The sequence below is a fragment of the Eurosta solidaginis genome, chromosome 4 (assembly GCF_040869045.1).
Source record: "Eurosta solidaginis isolate ZX-2024a chromosome 4, ASM4086904v1, whole genome shotgun sequence".
NCBI lineage: Eukaryota > Metazoa > Arthropoda > Insecta > Diptera > Tephritidae > Eurosta > Eurosta solidaginis.
Window position 1 is genome coordinate 24,164,939 of NC_090322.1, and position 21,624 is coordinate 24,186,562.

Below are 21,624 nucleotides of genomic sequence, written 5' to 3' on the forward strand. Positions count from 1 at the left end.
TTAATTTAGTCATCATGTTTCGTTGATTTGTTAAATAATTCAGCTTTTTGGGTAATTCCCAGTGGTGACTTGTTTTCTTTATGTAGATTATTAATTTTTTAATTGTAAAGTTGTAATTCCAATTGTAGAAATTTGTTTAATTGTAAAGTTGAAACCAGGTTAGACAAGGTATTGTAATACGCTTGTTATAGTTGTTATGCTATGCTTATTTGCTAATATTTACATAATTTTATTTTTTTTAAATGAATTTTCATAATTTAATGAATTTATATTCATTTTTTTGTCCTTTGTGGAGTTATATGTATGTTATCACAATTTATATGTAAGGTATAATCTTTCACATAATTTCAATTAGTCTTTGTATTTAGTGTAATATTTCAAAGAGTTTATATTCACTCGTCATGTGTACATGACTGTACATTAAAATATGAAGATGTTTTCCATCCCGTTATTTGTCCTCAGTAGTGTTATATGTATTTTTGTAAATTATATATGAGGTAATCTCTACCCCGTTACTTGCACTTAGATTTCATAACAGTTATGTATATGTGTAAAACGAAAGTTTTACGTATATGCTTTTATTTCTTGTAATTTTTATTAAATTTCTATGATGAATGTATTAAACTTTATAATGTTAAATTGATTTGCCCGATAGCAATTAATGTATTTTTGAACAAACTGCGTATTTTTATTTTAATGTTTTTGTCCGATAGCAATAGAACTTTTTTGCACACTTTGCACAATTTTTACAACAAAAGTTTTATAGCTCCGTTATATCATGTACTTATGATAATTTTACCGCTTTGTATCTCCATTTTATCATACGATTATGATAATAGCTTTAGAGTAAATTTGATTTTAATATTTCATATAATTACAACATTTTTTTATTCTTAAACGAAAGTTTATTTATCTAAAACATAATTCTTTTAAGTGCCACAAAACATATTTTTTTAGCACGACAATACTACATAAAACGAAAATGTAATAATTACACGGACATTTTTAAAAACACGATGTTGCTTCTTCGGCGATATACTTGCGAGTGTAAATTATTTATCTGGCTCAGGATTTTGCCACCGGATGATAGCTATTGCTTTCATATTACGTTCACGCGTTTCATCGTCGTCGTTTTTATACGTCCCCTTCAAAAAACGCGAGTACTCTATAAATAATGTAAGGAATGCTCCTTTGGGAGTATAGGACTGCTCCAAATCTAACCTGTATTCATACCAAAAATGTTCTCCAATTAACATTGCGATGTCCTAGGAGAGGAGTAGGTGATCCCACTCTCGCTTTGTTTGTGAGTATCCATAGAGTACATATGTACGTTAGAGTACTTTCCAAAGTACTTTCACTGTAGTACTCCATGGAGCACCCACAGAGGATCATATGCCAAAGTACTAAAGAGGAATTGTGTCGGAAAGAATTATCGAAGTGAATTTAATTTAAAATGAAAGTAAATGAAGAGGGGCAATACAACTTTTATATTTTATACTACGAATATTCTTATGTTATTTAGCATTTGCGTGAATAAAGAAACTAATATAATACGCATACGTGAATAAAGAAACTAATATAATATGTATACATAAAGCCAGTGCGCTGTTGCATTTTATCAGAGTTGCCAAAGTAAAATTTTATTATTAGTTATTTGCATGCAATATTTTACTTTTGGCAACTCTGTTCGATCGTCATCGTGTCGTGATCACTGTCGTTAAAAAACGAGCAGTGATTGGCTGATGGTGGACCGCAAACGCATTACAAAGGAGTATTGTTAGAGTACTCCAACATGAAGAAAATGGAACACGTAATCCAACAATTTTTTCAGGGTCGGTAGCCATGTTGCTGAATATCAAAATTTATCGTCGCAATCTCACCGCTACTTTATGTCGATAACAAGAAAACCACAATTCAACTAATTCTAATATGGGTAATCCCCGTTCAAAGTTTAAACGCACCAGTCAATAAATATCTTTCTCTTTCTCTTTTTATACTTTTTACAAAGTGTTTTTTTTTTTTTCATTACGTTTGTGTATTGTGCTATTATATGTATTTTACGCGAACATTCATCGTATCTCCAATGTCAAATGCACAGTAAACTGAACACTGCCGTCAAATATAATGCTACATGAGCAATAACATACTATATAAAGGATTAATTGTGTATACCGATCATTTAGTATTGTTACGACAACGACGATGGCAAGTAATCCCATTGATACTATCTCCTCAACCGTTTGCTGTAAGTCGTGTGGTTTGGATACACATACACGTAAGAGTAGCAAAAAATGTGCCAATTATTTGCCGCCTCGAAGAAAGCGTGGAAGAGCAGGAGGAACTGAAACAGAAACCCTTACATCCAAAGAGGAAGAAGAAAAAATTTCAACAAAAAATTTGCATTGCATGAACATTGTCTGGACGAACGAGTTTTCGAGAAAATTCAATCGGATGTTATGTGAAATGTCTGCTTTAAGCTGGAGTCATTGGTGCCGTTTGTCGTATCGCTGTAGTCGTATCCCTAACGTAATTAGCTGTTTATCGTTACGACGGTGAACCAAAACCCAATTGGTTGGCTACGATACGGTTACGACCTTAGCGGCACCAATAATCGATTGCATTGATTCTCATAAGGTTGGTCGAATCAGCTGTTAAAAGGTTACCGATACGGTTACCGATAAAGCACCAATGTCTCCAGCTTTATTTGTCGAAGCGAGTGTCTATATCAATTATTCTCTGTATAAACGATGGAACAGCGGACATTTTTACGACAGCGGTGAAGGAAACATTGAGTTTTTACCATACTTTTACGAACTACTCGATAAAAGTAAAGTAAAATATGACATGGATCAGGATTACAGACGTCTTCGTGCCACTCATTACACTAGCCGTCTTTACGACAAAGCAGCTCGATCAAATTTATTCGTAAAACAGGCAGCTCAGTATGCCACTTTGTTTCACAACAATTTATTTATGCATGCCTACACGAGATTACGTAGATTTTTTCAACACTTTACCACCGATGGTCGTTTAATCTATCAGACACTGGATGTTCTATTCACCCGATGCAGCAAATATCAAGCAAACGAAATGTTACTGTCTCAAATGCAGCTCTATCTCGATTGCGACGGTCGCTTGAATTTCTACGACCTTGAAAATAAATCAAAGTATGCCAAATACATCAAACTGTTTTTTCTTTTGCAACGCTTCAATCACGCTAATGGAAAGAAAAATTTTCGACTAGTGCCTCTTCTCAAACACGGTCAGCATCACGTTCATTACGATTCGTTTGCATTGCATCAATTGCTTACTTCGATGAAACTGTACAAGGGACATGTGCGCGATATGCCAAACGAGGAATGGTACAAAAGGTTCGCTATACGACCACTGGAGACTAGACGTAAAAAGTTTGGCTACTCGATGCAAACCGATGGAGTGGCAGTCTCTTTTTCTCTCAGTGAATTTATTCGTCATCCGACAGGGACTAATGAACCGACAGTGGCGGATGAACCACCGACGAAATCGAAAAAGCAAAAGATCAATGAAACCAAATCTACAGCGAAAGCTCGAGATTTAATTACTCTGCGTCTCGGACAGTCGCAAAACAAGTACACTCAATTGATCGGTCTGGATCCGGGTGCACGTTTGGTCATGGGTGGCTATGCTAAAGATCTCACTGCTGACGGTTCAACGAGAATGATTAAAATTTCAAGTAAACAGTATCATCATCTGGCTGGTTTCAATACGCGACAAAAAAAATTACAAAAATGGAAAAAGTGTGTGGTGGATGACAATATTTTGCAACTGGAACCACCTCAGTACATTGAATACACGGAGCATCGATTACGCCATTTTGAGACGAAACATGCGCGTTTTCGAACAGCGCAAGGTGACTCGATTGAAAAACGTACGTGTGTCGTGAGAAAGCTGCCCGAAAAGTTTCCGAAATGATTATTTATAATACTAGCAGCAGTAGCAGCCCAGCTCATCGTAAACACAAACACAAACATCGTACAATGATTCTAATTGGAGACACGGAAATAAATCGAAATTCACCTGTTAAAGGTTACGTTCGAACACCCAATCGAACGATCGTCAAACATTTACGATCGATTGGTGGGGATGTACTGCGAATCGGGGAATTTCGTACCGCCGTATCGACTGCACAAGTCGATGTCACTGCGAAGCCAAAACAAGTCTCTCTCCACACCGATATCAGTTTTGCCAAAAATGTAATCAGCCCTATTCTTGAATCCATCGTATACTCGATTTTCGTAAATTCTACGAAAGTACGTTTACTGAATTCATCGTAAGTTCGAAATTCGTAGAAAGCCTTCACTGAACACACTCGAACGTTAAAATCGTAGAGTTTCGTACACATTTTCTACGACGCGTATCAGTTTGCGGGAAAAAGTAAAATCATTAAAAAATCAGAATAAAAAGGGATATTAAACAAATAAAATATAAGTATATTATTAAAAGTGATATGTATACTAATTTAATTACAATGTATTGTTATAATAGGTCAAAAATTGTTACAACTCGCCAACAATGTTCCTGCTTACTTGACCTATTGCAGCAGCACCCTGAAATGGCGCTAGGGTTTACAAAGTGCCCAACGGAGGAGGTTAACAAATTTTGGGAAAACATTGCAAATAGTATTGCGCCACCAACAAAAGATGCAACTATCTGGAAAAAAGTAATGCTTTTGTAATACGTATGCATATCGGCAACTTAGCTTCACAGATTTGGAAAAAGAATTAAATTAAAATTAAATTACTAAAATATTTATTTTAATTTTTAAGGGTCTTATAATAATGACAATTATTGCAAAAACTATAAAATATGATTACACCCTGAAACCTATATTTTTCGTAGAACTCCCTTTTTACGCTACGTTTCTCTTCGTTCGTCATATCTAAGTATATCTATTGTGGACATAGCCGCGTTTGGAAAATTAGTAAGGCATCTTTCAAAACTTTGGAAAATGTGGTCTGACACATCGAAAAGTCAAAATCTTTTCCAACTCCGTGCTGATAGCTACCTTCCGCAAAAAAAAAGTTTTACCGATGCTAAGCGAATTATAGAACTCATTGAACATGACCCACCGCAGCCTTGTTTAGGCGGAAAGTTTTTATAAAACACAATTTTTTTTAAACCTTTATAAGTTCATTAAAACACGGATCGTTTCACATACATAGCCTCTTCTAATTCCAAGACTCCTCGCAATTTTTAAATCACGCCTTTCTTGCTCATTTTCTTCTAACAAAGCTGCAAATGATATAGAATCCATTTTAAGCACTAAACTTTTTTTTAAATGATATAATGCAATTTTAAACTAAAATTTAAATTGAAATTTTTTATTTACAATCGCTCAGCTGACTTCGAATAACCAAAATTTGACATTATATGTTGGCAGCACTTTTTTCGGTTTCACATGAGTTCAGTGATAGCAAATTCTTCGTATTCGTAGCGGAGGGTTGTATTCGTAGATTTTCTACGATGGATTCAAGAATAGGGCTGAATATCTCATGGAACAGGGACGTAAACGCCGGCAAAAATATCCTCTTCTTGGGATTTCATCATCACGTTATGGGACTGGAGATGCCTGAAGCATTTCAGCAAAGCGTGCAGAAACAGAAACCATCGACGACGACAACGGCAGCAGCAGCTGAAATGGACGATCAAAGGAGGCGAAGGATAAATGAAAAAATAAAAAAACATAACGCAGATTGTATTTTGATATTTTGTTACATTATGTTGATGGTATGTTTTTTAACAATAAAAATTTACGATTTAGCCTTTTCTGATTGGTAGCGAAAAATCATGTGATTCGATACAGGCCGAGTGTGACTTGGGCATTGATTTTTTTCTGCCTGTTAGAAGTTAATAATTTAGATTATGTTTTGTACCATGAGTGGTTCTTTAGATGCTAGTTTTACTCTTTATGTTGTTGTAGCTGTGGTATTTAATATATAAATCACTATTTAATAATAAGCACTATTTATTTTTATAAAATATTTTTATTTAACCGCTCCTAAAAGTATGTTACAAAACGTTTTTAAATATTTCAACCGAATGAAAATTTTTGAAAGACAATATTTTACAATTGAAAAATAAAAATTAACAAGAACAAAAAAATTCAATTTATTTAAAGTAGGTACATTTAAAGTTGAATATAAATATAACCCTACAATACTCCCCCTTCCGGAGATTTAATGTTAAATAAATTAAAAGTAACTTTCTTTTTTGTTTTTGTGTTAGGTGTCTGTATTTTATCAATCATTGCTGGTTTTAAACGATCAATAGGAATAGATTTAATTTCATTGTTTATTTCAATTTTAAAGTTTTTAATATCTTTTTCAATAACTCTATAAGGACCTTCATACGGATAATGCAAGGAATGTTTGTTTATTACACGTACAAAAACAAAATGACAATCTTTTAAATCTTTTGGAACAAAAATACCACTAGAATTGTGATGATGTTCCAAATTTGATTTAAAATTTTTAAAATGTTCACGCAAACTACTTAAAACATCCGTTGAAGTTATATTCTCTGTAGTTGAAACAAATAATTCACCAGGTAATCTTAAATTTTGTCCATAAACCATTTCAGCCGGTGTTGCTGAAACATCTTCTTTAAAAATCGATCGCAAACCCATAAGTACTATTGGTAACTCTTCATACCAATCTCTGGATCCATTTCTAGCCATTATTGAAGATTTAAGCTGTCTATGAAAACGTTCTATCATTCCATTAGCTTGGGGATGATAAGGAGAAGTTGTTATTTGATGACTTCCAAGAAGTTTCGTTAATTCTGAAAACAAGTTTGAAGTAAATTGAGATCCCTGATATGTTGTTATTTCTAATGGAACTCCAAAACGTGAAATATATTCTTTAAAAAATGTATTTACAACCGTAACTGCAGAAATATCTCTTAGTGCGAATGCCTCTGGCCAACGTGTAAATCTATCAACTATAGTTAATATGTAACGATATCCTTTTGAAACAGGTAAGGGTCCAACAATATCTAAGTGAATGTATTCAAATCTAGATTTTCATAACTGGAGATTTTGTATGACGATGTACTTTCGATTTTTGACAACTTATACATTCTTTAGACCAAGTATTAATATCTTTATTCATTTTAGGCCAAAAATATTTCTTAATTATCAAACGACGTGTAGCTCTACTACCAGGATGTGAAATCCCATGTAACATATCAAATATTATTTTTCTTAAATTGTTTGGAATGAAAGACCTATTTTTTTCTCCTGACACTTCGCACCATATATTAAAGTTAAGAACAGGAATTTTTATTAGTTTCAAATTTAAAAATGTTTGCTCTGAGGTAAGTTTGCTTAATTCACTGTCTTGTTGTTGTTCACTTTGTAAAATTTTTAAATTAATGTCCGAATTATTAATCGCTTCTACTTCAAACGCACGAGATAATGTATCAGCTACAACTTTTTCTTGTCCTTTAATATACCTAATGTCATTCGTAAACTGAGCAATGAATTCCATATGTCTAGTCTGTCTTGGACTGCGTTCTGTTTTTGAATTTAAAGCAAATACAAGAGGCTTGTGATCTGTGAAAACTGTAAATTAACGTCCTTCTAAAAGGTAACGAAAATGTTTAATGTTCAAATAAATAGCTAATAGTTCCCTATCAAATGCACTATATTTAATTTCGGATGGAGACAATTTCTTTGAAAAGAATGCAAGTGGTTCTGACTTATTATTAAACGTTTGATGTATGACACCACCTATTGCCGTATTGGATGCATCTACATTTAAAGAAAGTTTTGCATCTTTGTTAAAATGATTTAACAATATCGCAGATGCAAACTTTTCTTTAATGCATTCGAAAGGTATATTAGATGTATCGTCCCAAATTAAAATCTTGTCTCGCTTCTTATTTGTTCTATTAATTAAATCATAGATAACTGTCGTAAACTCTGCTAATTTTGGTATATATCGATGGTAATAATTAACCATACCAATAAATTTTTGTGCCTGCTTAATAGATTTTGGACGATCAAAATTTCGAATGGCTAAAACTTTTTCTTCTGAGGGTCTAATTCCCGTTTCAGAAATATTATGTCCTAAAAAGTCAACATTTGTTACGCCAAAAGTACATTTACTTGGTTTTATATTTAAACCGTACTCCGTTAGGCGCTGACATAGTACGCGAAGATCTTTGAAATGTTGTTCCTCATTTTCGCTTGCCACTAAGAGATCATCAATATATGTAAAAACAAAGTCTAAATCATTAACTACTTCATTAATAAATCGTTGAAAAGTTTGCGCGGAGTTCCTAAGCCCGAAAGGCATTCGTACAAATTCAAACATGCAAAAAGGCGTAGTGATTGCAGTTTTATAGATATCCCCTTCTGCCATTGGAATTTGATGATAAGCTCTTACCAAATCTAATTTTGAAAATATTTTCTTATTTCTTAGATTCATGTTGAAGTCATGAACATGGGGCAAAGGATAACGGTCAGGAACTGTTACGACATTTAATCTTCTAAAATCTCCACAAGGACGCCAGTCATTTAACTCCTTCTTGGGTACAAGATGTAAAGGAGATGCTACTGCTGAATTAGAAGGTCTACATATCCCTGTCTTTACTAAAAAATCGAATTCAGTTTTAGCTACTTTGAATTTAATGGGGTCTAAACGTCTTGGTTTAGAAAATGGCAAATTTCCTTCAGTGACTAATCTGTGAACTGTTGTATGTCTAACTGGTTGTGAATAATCTGGTTCAGAAAATAAAGAAGGAAATTCTTTTAGTAACTTTGTAAATTTGTTATCAACAGCGAAAACTTTTGGTAGCGAAACATTACAAACACATGAAATTGTGTTAACTGAAAGACTTGTTATCGGATCTACTAAGCATTTGCGTTTAACATCAACTAAGAGACCATATTTACATAAAAAATCAGCACCGATAATTGGTTTAGCTATATCCGCTATTAAAAACGTGAACGGAAATTCGCGACGCAGTCCTAAATTAATATTTAAAAGTTTTTTACCGTATGTCGAAATCGTTGAACCGTTAGCTGCAGTTAAAATAATATCTGATGACTTTTTCGAACTTGAAGATTTTGAAACCGGAAGCACTGAAATTTCTGCTCCACTATCTATTAAAAAATTAAGTTTGTTTGTTTTATCAAAAATAAATAAGCGACGTGTAAAGGTGTCTAAATGTCCGTTGTTTGTCGCCGTAACAACGGATAACTTTAGTTTGACGAACTATTATTTTTAAAAGCGCATGGTTGTTCGCACTTCAAAGCCTGATTACCAAACTTATAATGATACCTACAGAGCCAATTTGGGTTGTCTTGAGACTTTGATCGATATCTAGAAGGACTTCTAAAACGATTCCTACTAAAAGATCGGGACCTTGAATAATTTTGACTCATCTGATTTTTAATTTCACTGATCTCTAATGACAATTTTTCAAAATTTTTGCACATCATGTTAGTTGTTTGAACCAAATTTGAAATAATTGCATTTTCGCTTTTAGAATTTGGAAAATTACTAACTGAGGCTATTTCATTTTTATTATAAACTTCCCAAAATATTATCGGCTAATTTAACTAATTCACTTATTTCATTCAAATTCGAACTAGTAAGAACAATACTTAAATTTTTGGGCAACTTCCTTATCCAAAGCTTTTTAAGAATTTCTTTGCTAAAATTGTTTCCAGAGAGTAGTACTAGAGACCGATAAAACTCAGAAGGTTTACGATCTCCCATTTCTGAATCGGATAACACTCGATCTAATTTGGCATTCTCACTTAATGAGTGCCGTTCAATTAAAATTTTCTTTAATGCAGAAAATTTGTCATTTTCAGGAGGATTTTGAATAAAATCAAGAATTGTCATAATTACATCCTGTGGAAGTGCAGTTATGACATATTCATATTTTGTCCCTTCCTGAGTAATGTTCTTTCGACTAAATTGCATTTCAGCATGGATGAACCATGCTTCAGGGCAATTAGTCCAAAATTGGGGAAGTTTTACCGATGTAGCAAAAATTTCATTATTTTGATTCACATATGGATTTGGTAAATCATTTTGATAATTTTCATTATCCAAATCAATAAGTGAATCGTTTACTTGATTTCGTGGTGTAGATGTACGTATATTATTTGATGGTGAATGAAACATTGTTAATAGAAATAACTACAAAAATTATATTATAGGAAGAAATAAAAATGTCCGGAAAGGAGCGTTTACAAAACCCAAATTATTAATCTATTTTGATACATATACAGATACATATAAATAATATTAATACTAGATACAGCTCACCAAATATTTGTCGCAATGGTTTTAAAATTGATTGATGAATTTAGACAATGTATTGTGCAATGGCTTTAAAATTGATTGATGAAATTGGATAATGTATTGTGCAATGGCTTTAAAATTGATTGATGAAATTAGACAATGTATTGTGCAATGGCTTTAATTGTTTTGTAGTTGTAGCTTTTGTTGTTGTTGCTCTTGCAATGTTTGATTGAAAGGCTGATGTTAATGATGCAGCGGTAACGTCTGAAATAATGACAATCCAAAAATACGACGAAGACGACGTCGTACAGTTGAAAATAAACTAATTTTATAGAAGTGAATCTAGTTTTTGGACCACCACGTCTACGTCAAATACGCGTTAGAGAGGGCTCTTGTGATGTTCACGATATATTTGGTATATATTTTCAACTTGTTTTTCAGATAATTCTTCGAGTAGTGAGGACACTTCATACTAGTTTAAAGGTACGAATTACAAAACTTTTAGCGAGTTAGAGCTGGACGTTGCAAGATGTTACGCACTTTATTTGAAAGTGAATTTAAATAAATCTCTTCGCTGGTCTTTTGTAAATCAATTAAAGTTTGTTCAAGTGCACCACCTTTAACAATTTGTTTAAGAATTTGCTGATAAAAACGTAATAAGTTGGATATAGTAAACAGAACTATGGTATCGTTTTCGGAAGTCAATATGGTTTCCACTCGCATAATATATAACTAGGAAGAGAATAAATCGATTTTTGCTGAACATCAACTGGTGGCGTTATTATTTCATACAGCATACAAGAATTAAAATTTGATTCGTTGTTTTTGAAGGACGGTTTTTATGTTTGGCTGGCTAGATCGCCAATGTGGTATTTAATATATAAATCACTATTTAATAATAAGCACTATTTATTTTTATAAAATATTTTTATTTAACCGCTCCTAAAAGTATGTTACAAAACGTTTTTAAATATTTCAACCGAATGAAAATTTTTGAAAGACAATATTTTACAATTGAAAAATAAAAATTAACAAGAACAAAAAAATTCAATTTATTTAAAGTAGGTACATTTAAAGTTGAATATAAATATAACCCTACAGTAGCAATAAAGATACTCCCCGACGGTTTTGAGAAGTGCTATCGATGGCGATGGTCCTTTGCCGGATATAGACCCAGTACGTTCCCATAACAAGCGCCATTAAGATACCAGCCCGACCATATCGGAAACGATTTAATGTGACAACATTGAACCTTCTAGGGCTTCCCGCCTCTCACCCCCTAGTTCCATGAAGGACTTGGGGTAGTCAGAGTCTTCACAATTGGGTTGGAGGAGCTATAAATTGCGCTGACAACCCTTTGAAGTGGTTGCGCTACACAACTTAAATCGTTTGAGAATTTATGTCGCCTCTTCCGACAGGCATACCTGTCGCGGGTATATTGTAAGCCCCCTAACCCGCTGAGGGTAACTCTTTGGTGTGTGTCTTGATTATTGTATTGACACCTGGTTGGAACCCAATTAATATTTCTGAGGTTATTTGTTTTACGTACTGATATCGTCATTTTATCTTTTTTACTTTTAAGCCCACGAACGTCTCAGGAGTGTAATTTTTACCAAATATCCTACAAAGTCTCCATCTATGGTTTTGGGACCTTAGGCATTCATTATATACAGAGTAAACATCTTCTGCTGCTTCACCTCCACAATGGTCCCATATATTATTATTCTCGTGTTTGAAACGGTGGAGATACTCCTTGAAGCATTGCCCCGTGCTTTCGTGACACCTTTTGTTTGAAGAATAGAGCAACCGTCGTTGCTTTGGCCCTCTTTAACTTAATATTATCCTCGATAAGGACTCTACGGTTGTTAATACCTTTTTGTTAGGATATTCTGGGTATCATAATCCCCAGGTACTGTACTGCTGGTGTGGTTTCTATGTCATTCCTTTCGCATGTGTGTATACTAAAAACTTATCTAAATTATAAGAACCACATGGAAATTTGCAATTTTTTTTTGCAAATTTCTCGTGAAAGAAATACATTTTCTCCACGTTCAAATAATTGATACTGAGGTTAAAACGCGTCTCTTGGCACCCCTCCCGACATTTTCGGACGGTATTAACAGTCGACCGCTGTCCTGGACTTTTATTTATAATTTTAACAGGCTAACGGACGGAACCAAATACGTATCTGATTTCTGATGGTATCAACTTCTGGCGAAGTACGATTTTGACATCAGATCATAGACTTCCAAAAGCAAAACAAGTAAGGGAGGCTAAGTTCGGGTGTAACCGAACATTTCATACTCAGCTGAGAGCTTTGGAGACAAAATAAAGGAAAATCACCATGCAGGAAAATGAATGAATTGACTTCAGATCATAGACTTCCAAAAGCAAAATAAATGGAATGTTTATGTTTGTCTGTATGTATTTCACCATGGTGTCATGTTGTATGTTTCCGCAATGCAGCCTAACTTTACTTTATTTATATCTATTGTTGATGTTGTAGCAATGAGGAGTGTTATCTTATTTTGCTGGATATAGATCCGGTAGGTTCCAGTAACAAACACCTTTAAGTTACTAGCCCGAACATCTCGGGAACGAGTTAATATGACCATTACATTATGTTTATGGCTAAGTCACCATTATTTCAGCTTCGCCTATTTGTGCATGTTTCATATTCAAATAGTCAGTAAATAATCACTTTCGAATCAAGTGTATCTTTTTGATAATTTGGCGCCCTACGTTACTGGTCCTATTTTTTAGAACCGATTATACTCCCGTTATTCTGATGCTTTGCATTCAATGTCAATTGCAATTTACTCTCTGCTTCCTTTAACGCTTTCATATTTTGTTTACGTGTCTCCTCATCCTCGGTTTTGTGCGAAGCAAAGTGTGCCCGTAGCTCTGACGCTAAACGAAATTTCGACGGACACAATTCACACCTATAAACATTATCGCCGATGTGAGTGCGTAAATGATTCATGTGATCGTTACTTTGGGCAAAGGCATATTCACAATATTTGCATTTGTATGGTTTTTCGCCTGTGTGGGTGCGCATATGTATGCGATTGTTATATTTTGATACAAAGCTGTTTAGTTTGTGTAGCAAGAAAGTATTTAGAAAGTTATGTAATTTGAATTTTATTGACTTACCGCATCTCACAATAGTCGCATTTAAATGGCTTTAAACCGGTATGATATCTTTTATGTACCGTTAGCTGATGCGTTTTGACAAACCGATCACCACATATGTCACAAACGTGTTTTTTAATTTCTTGATGTATTACTTTGTGTTTAGTTACATCGTTCTGTGTACGGAACTTCTTCGGACAATGAAGACATTCAAAAGCCATGCCATCACTGTGACGCAAGCAATGATTCTTGAGGTGGCTACAACATATATAACAATTTGTGAATTAAATTGATACAAATACGAAGCCGGGCTATACACAAACATTTCAAATTACTATAAAGGAATTGTAAATGCAACGTATTACATGTACATAAATGTGGTTGCATCTACGATGATTTTAATTGTAATATCAAATGTTTCAATTTGCAAATCAATCATTACTTATTCGAATTTCTATATATTTACTACAACGAGTAATCACTCATGCACTTAGGGCTCTGATGCACATGTTATGATGTGATAAAATTCAGGCAAAGCTTTTCTTCCATTTGGCGAGTTGAACTGGCCGTTTAATAAAGACCTCACCCAGGCTAAATGTGTCCCGTGTATTGCCGGGGCAGGACCTATATTTTGTATACCAACGCAAGGCAAGGCAGATGTATTTCTGGGAAGATTTTCATGAAAAAAAAGAAGAAAACAATTGAAATACACTTGGAGTTTTTGGCATACCGTCGGGGCGACCCCGATTAGAAATGCTTTTTCCAAGTATTTTGATCTTGCTTTTTCCGAGAGCAGATACGATTGGATATGGGTGTTTCCAACGTTACGGGCGTTGCATCCTGGCACACTCTTTTGGGCATAAAAGCATAGGATCAGTAAATTATTATTGGTTATAAACGACATTCATAGACATCTATCTAAATCAATTAAAAATATTTTTCATAAGCGATAGACAGCTACTTTATAGCGACCTAATTTTGCTGTTTGGAAGTTCCGAAACGTATCTTATATTTTAGGAATTGTAATATTTTCTTAGAATTTAGCGAAATGGGTTGTGCTGTAAAATGTTGTGTGAATGGTAAATAAATAATAAATGTATATTCACAAGGATTATAATAGCATAACTTTTTTTTATATCTGCAGCGAATTTAAATGCAGTAAATGTCATGTTCATACTTCATTGTAAATGTTCAAATTTATATCCAAAATTGCATTAATTCTTGCAAAATTAATTTTCAACTTCACACATCAAATACGGAAAAAATTGGTCCAAAGAAATTTATAAAAAAAATAAGAGGACATTTCCTACGCTTGCAAAAATATACGTATTTTGATAACCATCTCAGCTTTAACCCGTACATTTTATTGCGGTTCGTAATATACATAACTTTAGTGTTACATATTTCATTTCATTACTAATTATATTTGATTAACCTTTAATATCTTCTATATTCGAAAAATAATTGGAACAATATTTTGTGTCGTAGAGGGCAACATGTGCGGCTTTCGGCTGACATCGTTGAAATGATCCTAAGCTTTTGCTTACTTTTTTGTTCTTGGTTGATGGAAACGCCCATATCCAGGCGAATAAGGGACATATCCGTAAACAGAGCTAGTGGAAGCCCGAGGCTGTCCGCAAATGGTACAAATTATATTTTCTGCTAGAGGATTTCAATGACAATTATTTAGTGGTTTAGTACATTGGATGGAAGACATCACCCACAACGTATTAAAAAAGGTTACGATTACTATAATTTGTGTTCTTATCACTAATCACTCTCTAATTCTACGTACATTTCTTTGGCAAATGATTTACCACACTCAGAACATAAGAACGACCGTTCTCTGTTTGTATGTGTGAGTAGGTGTTCTCTGAGCGCATAAGGCCTCGTAAAATCTGCAAAAATAAAAGATACTCGTTTTAACTAAAAATAGCTCAGTTACGATTACTATTATTTGTGTTCTTATCACTAATCACTCTCTAATTCTACGTACATTTCTTTGGCAAATGATTTACCACACTCAGAACATAAGAACGACCGTTCTCTGTTTGTATGTGCCTCGTAAAAGCTGCAAAAATAAAAGATACTCGTTTTAACTAAAAAAAGCTCAGTTACGATTACTATAATTTGTGTTCTTATCACTAATCACTCTCTAATTCTACGTACATTTCTTTGGCAAATGATTTACCACACTCAGAACATAAGAACGACCGTTCTCTGTTTGTATGTGTGAGTAGGTGTTCTCTGAGCGCATAAGGCCTCGTAAAAGCTGCAAAAATAAAAGATACTCGTTTTAACTAAAAAAAGCTCATTTTACATAAGTACTCAATATTTTGTTTCGATTATAAAATCGTACTTTTATCGCAGATTTCGCATATATGTCTTCTTGGTGGTTTCTTTGTTTTATTTTCAGATTTCTTTTTGGGGTTTTCTTCTTTTTTTTTCTGTGCAATGTATCATCTTTTTATGCCTACGCTGCGCATCGAATGGTTCGCTAATTTCATCCATGCTAACATCAGCTTGGACGTCTATACTTTGACCAGGATCAGTAGCAGTATCCGAAATTATTGCTGCCGACATATCGTTAACGGCTTCCATATCAATTCTCTGTTCTGTTGCTTCTGATAAACAGTCTTGTTCTGAAAAGTCGTTCGCTTTAATTCCATGTTCCAACGACTTTTCAGATATTGTTACTTTCACATCTAAATTTGCATTAATAGTGATTAGTTTACGCATCTTTTGGTCGGATTGAAGGCACATCTGTTGAAACCGAAAAATGCTTTGCACATGTTCCAAACATTTGGGATAAATTTTCTTTGGTAACTCGTCATTTAAATGCACTTCTATTTCGGGTACCGTGATGAACAGCAATAGATAAAAATTCACATTCTTCAATTTTTTCAAACATAGAATGCCAATCTTTCTGTGGCTCAGAGTCTGCGTCATCTGAAAACACTTCATGCATACAAGTACGGCACAAAAAATAATAAAATTTATGGTAATAGTCTAGTTGAGGGGTCGACTGCTAATACGCTACCAAAAATATCGAGAGAGGTGTCAAACGACGCGTCTTGACATCAGTATTAATAATCCGATGGGGGAAAATAAAAATTTTAACGCGTTCAAAAGATATTAACGAAAAACCGAAAAAAGACCCACGGGTACCTCCGAAACCGGGGGTCGGATCCATAGTATTTTTGCGCAGAACACCTTTCTGCGTTGGCGGCCTTCGGCCGCGCTTATAAAAAATAACCCTGGGCTACGCCATGCCAAGTCCGGGTGTGTGGTATACAATTTTTTTTGTGGGTATGAACACAACAACAACAACATGGAAATCGCCAACTTCAACTGCAAATATATCCGGACAGGGATAAAATTTTTCTTTTCCGCCTTCGGATTATTGTTCTCGAGATTAATACTCGTCTTTTGACACCACACTCGATATTTGGTAATAGTCTAGTTGAGGGGTCGACTGCTAATACGCTCCAAAAATATCGAGTGTGGTGTCAAAAGACGCGTATTAATCTCGAGAACAATAATCCGAAGGCGGAAAAGAAAAATTTTATCCCTGTCCGAAGATATTTGCAGTTGAAGTTGGCGATTTCCATGTTGTTGTTGTTGTGTTCATACCCACAAAAAAAATTGTGTATCACCGTGGCGGTAGCCACGGTTATACCACACACCCGGACTTGGCATGGCGTAGCCCAGGGTTATTTTTTATAAGCGCGGCCGAAGGCCGCCAACGCAGAAAGGTGTTCTGCGCAAAAATACTATGGATCCGACCCCCGGTTTCGGAGGTACCCGTGGGTCTTTTTTCGGTTTTTCGTTAATATCTTTTGAACGCGTTAAAATTTTTATTTTCCCCCATCGGATTATTAATACTGATGTCAAGACGCGTCGTTTGACACCTCTCTCGATATTTTTGGTAGCGTATTAGCAGTCGACCCCTCAACTAGACTATTACCAAATTTATCATTTGTTTTTGTGTCCATTTTTGCTGTTTTCTCATTTAAATTTTTTTGTATACATACATAAATTCTATAAACTGAAAGCAATAGTGATGGTGATATGGCTCTTAATCGCATTAATCTCGAATCGAATTAAGTAATCGAAATTAACATTATCGATTTCTTAGCTGATTCAACAACAACAACATTGCTTATTGCGATTTTTCCTTGGAAAACCGAAGACGGTTTCAAAACTAAGACAGCGAGTATCGGGACTCCCGAGCCATTTCGCCGTCTCGGAGTCCCGCCATTATATTTGCGTTTGACCGCATCGGAAACAAAAATTGGTGGCCTAAAACAGAGCTTATCAAAGCAAGAAAGCCAAAATGCTGCATGAGACACTCGTGTCCATAGGTTTTGTCGAGTGTTCTGTCCCACTGCTGCTGGATTACCTGGTGTCGATAAGTTGGTATTAGTGTTTTGGCAGCAAGGTGCCACGAATGTACTGGTCGGACGGTTGCCGTTTTCAAGCCCAGAGCATCTATGAAGGTGGCAAGGCATGTTGGACCGATGTCGCGATCGTAATTATTCTAAGCTGGCATACGGAACACACGGTGTGGGGCCTATGAGTTGATGACTCCTTACCCGAGTGCGTGTGTCGTAAAAGGAGATGAGGGACGGTGGTAAAAGCTGGTGCTCGGCATTGCTACTGTCCATGCTACGTAGATTGTAGTGATGAGTTGCAGCGGCCGCGTTCGGTGCAAGCGCCATTTGGCGCGAGCAACAGCGGACAGTTCGGGGGTCACCCGACACTGTTAACCCTAGAAAGATAACGTTATTTTTTTACCCTAGAACGATAACGTACGTCTGAGGGACGTGTTCAATTTTAAGGACCCCAAAGATATAAAAAAAACTTAAATTTTTTTTTTTGTTTTTTTAATCATTTATTTGATATATATTCACTCGTAAATTAAAATAAAATACATTAAAATAAAATACAAAAAACTACAATAAATACATTTTTTGGTACTTCAATTGAATGAATTAACTGTTTTAAACTATACTTAAAAAAATATTAGCTAAAATTGCCATTTTAGGCAAAAATTACATATAAAATTTGTAGTCACGTAAAAGATAACGATACGTCTCTTAGACGTATGTTTGAAAAACAATCTTATATATTTCAGCAAACAAAAAAGTTAGTATTGAAAAACACCCTCTCCCCACTTACAAGCTGGTAATGGTAACTGAGAATGCGAATGTTCTCTCTTTACGATTGTAGGAGACTGAGAGCAAAATTAAAATGACGTACGTCTCACAGACGTACGTTATCTCACTAGGGTTAAAGGGAAATGAATAAATTTTACACAGTTTAAAAGAGTGATTTGTTTGTGGGTACGTACTTATCCACAGTAATGTTCCTTCCAACAAAGCGGCCAAATATTAAAAAAAATTAAAAATTATCAAAATGAATCAAGCAAGGCGGTTTTGATTATTTTTGATTAATGGTAGTCATTAAAAATGGAAAGTAGTGGCAAGTAAACATTAAATGGTTCCCCAAGAAAATAATCGATCAAAACAATGATCATTACCATTGGTAATCATTATTTAACGAGTCTGGTTTCGACTCGGTTCTCTTTATTATATTCAAAATTGTGTAATTAAGGTAATCCTTATGACTAAACATAAGCTTTACAATTTTTCTTTTCAACAAAATTTTTGGTAGCTTTAAAGACCTTTCAGCCTTTTCGTATGAAAGTTATTTAGGAGTTGTGGTGGTCCACAACAAATCGAAACATTTGTATATGATCTTCATATAAATATGTTTAGTTTTGGTGTGGACCTCCAGACTTACACTTAAATTAACTTCAAAAGGATATTCTTTAGTTCTGTGTTTCCTGTATACTCTCTACGACGATGACTTTACCGGTGTCTGCTTTTTGAGCCAATTGTATTTGCCATTCAGCCTCTTCTTTCTTCAAAGCTTTCATATTTCGCTCACATGTCTCTTCATCATCGTTTTTATGCGTTGCGAAGTGCACACGTAACTCTGACGCTAAACGAAACGCAGACGGGCACAGTTCGCATCTATAAACATTTTCACCAATGTGAGTGCGTAAGTGTTTGATATGATCCCCACTTTGGGAGAAGGCGCGTTCACAGTATTTGCATTTGTATGGCTTTTCTCCGGTATGCGTGCGCATGTGGGTACGTTTGCCATTCCTATTCAAGAAGCTGTAAACAGTATTTCAGCAAAGTGTTTGAGAAATCAGTATGCCATTTTCATACTTATTTCAGTGTTTTAACAATTAATTACCGCATATCACAATAATCGCATTTATGAGGCTTAACACCATTATGACGCCTTTTATGTACCGTTAACTGGTGCGTTTTTGACAAAGCGATCACCACATAAGTCACAAACGTGTTTTTTAATTTCTTGATGTATTACTTTGTGTTTAGACACATCATTCTTGGTGCGGAACTTTTTGGGACAATGGGGACACTCAAACGCCAAAATATCACTGTGGCGAAAACGATGCTGTGTTAGGTTGCTACGGATTATTCCGAGACAAGAAATTTATATGTGTAACTGTTTTTTAGGGGAAGTAGTACCAGAAGACTGACAAAAGTTCGTTAAGCTGGTTAGAAAAAAAACATATCTAATTTTTCGACTTTAAAATCTTGACATGATGCTTATCAAGTTCAATACTAGTTTCATCAAATGTCTCACCCTTGCTACTGAATTAAAACAAAACAAAGAAAAGGCTGCACCTTCAAGATAGATAACACTCCCCAAAGCTTTCGGGGGTATCTTTTTCGCTACAACAACAACAACTACTTTTGAAGCAATCACTTAGGTACAAACTATCCATAGATAATGGCCCGTTACTGAATTTGCTAACTTGCCCATTTTGAAATTCAAGGGGGAAAATATCAGATATGTATATACACACATTTTTTTTGTCTATGTTAAAGTTTGTGCGGCACATTCACTCGATTTTCCGTGTATTCCAGATCATTAAATATATTTTATCAGCTATCATCGGTTGAAGGTTTTGCTGACCTCCGCGAAACTCGTGTACAGAAAAAAATATACTGAATGAAATCTTGGCACACACTTAGTAATAATCTGAACTACTATAGTAAATTTCGTAGTCATTGGATATTTGTAGTAGTTTTACTTTCAACGAAGCCGGAGAAAACTTTGTAACGCTTTTCAGTTTGCGTTGGTAAGGAGATTTAGTTGTTGTTGTTAGGTGCGACCAATCACAAATTATCATCAATGTCCCTCTACCGGTAGTCCAAGGAAACTTGCTGTTTCAACAGGGGTGGACCATAAGGAGAGGGGTGTTAGAGGCGTTGGTTCCACAATACAGTTAAAGAGATGGTTGGTGTCATGTGGCGACACATTACAGGTAGGACATACGTTTTGTATGTCCGGGTGGATTCTGGATAGGTAAGAGTTTAACCTGTTACAGTACCCAGATCAAAGTTGTGTAGATTGACGCGTGTTTTTCCTAGGGAGATTGCGTTCCTCCTCTACTAGGTTTGGGTATTGTTCTTTAAGTACTGGATTCGCCGGGCAATTCCATGCATAGAGCTCCGACGCCTGTTTGTGGATATCACTGGGGAGCTGCTTGTGCTTTTAAGCTTCACACGGCTGTGTTCTCAGGTGCCGTATTTCCTCATAATGTGTACGGAGGTGACCCCTTAAGCCCCTGGGCGGTGTAACCTCATCAATCAGATGTCTGTTGGGATTCCCAGATTTCTGGGTATTCAAAATAAACTGCTTGGTTAGCATTTCATTTCTCTCCCTAATGGGGAATATTCTCGCCTCATTATGTAGATGGTGTTCTGAGGGCGGAATTTTGACAGGCCTGTAATTTCTTCTAGTGAGTAGCCTTTTGGCTTGGCGACCATATCGGGGACGAGCAGCATTCAATCGGCTAGCCGATTGCTTTGAATGTGGTAAAGAGCGTTTCTTTATCCTTTCCCCAAGTACTGCCGGCTGGAGATTTGAGGATTTTATTACGGCTCTGGATTTTCGGTACAATTGCGGCTGCATGCTCTCAAAAATGTAGATGCTTATCCAACGTCACACCCAAGATTTTGGGGTGTAAGACAGTCGGTAGCGTGGTGCCATCGACGTGGATGTTCAATATGGTCGACATTTGGTGCGTCCATGTAAATAAGGTCGCCGATGATTTAGTCGGTGACAATGTCAGGTTTCACATGGCGAA

The 21,624-nt window shown here is 35.3% G+C and overlaps 1 protein-coding gene across 1 annotated transcript in view; it reads right to left on the reverse strand.

Annotated features, from left to right (window-relative positions):
* LOC137247551 (uncharacterized) overlaps positions 1-19,838 on the reverse strand; it is a 93,799-nt gene extending 73,961 nt beyond the window's left edge. The window contains exons 1-6 of the mRNA XM_067778537.1: positions 19,698-19,838; positions 19,270-19,615; positions 15,908-16,193; positions 15,600-15,702; positions 13,452-13,688; positions 13,119-13,387 (exon numbers count right to left, since the gene is read on the reverse strand). Coding sequence (XP_067634638.1) covers positions 13,119-13,387; positions 13,452-13,688; positions 15,600-15,702; positions 15,908-16,193; positions 19,270-19,615; positions 19,698-19,702 — 1,246 coding nt within the window. The 5' untranslated portion in view covers positions 19,703-19,838. The remainder of the gene's footprint in view (positions 1-13,118; positions 13,388-13,451; positions 13,689-15,599; positions 15,703-15,907; positions 16,194-19,269; positions 19,616-19,697) is intronic.
* Between the last annotated feature and the right edge of the window lie 1,786 nt (positions 19,839-21,624).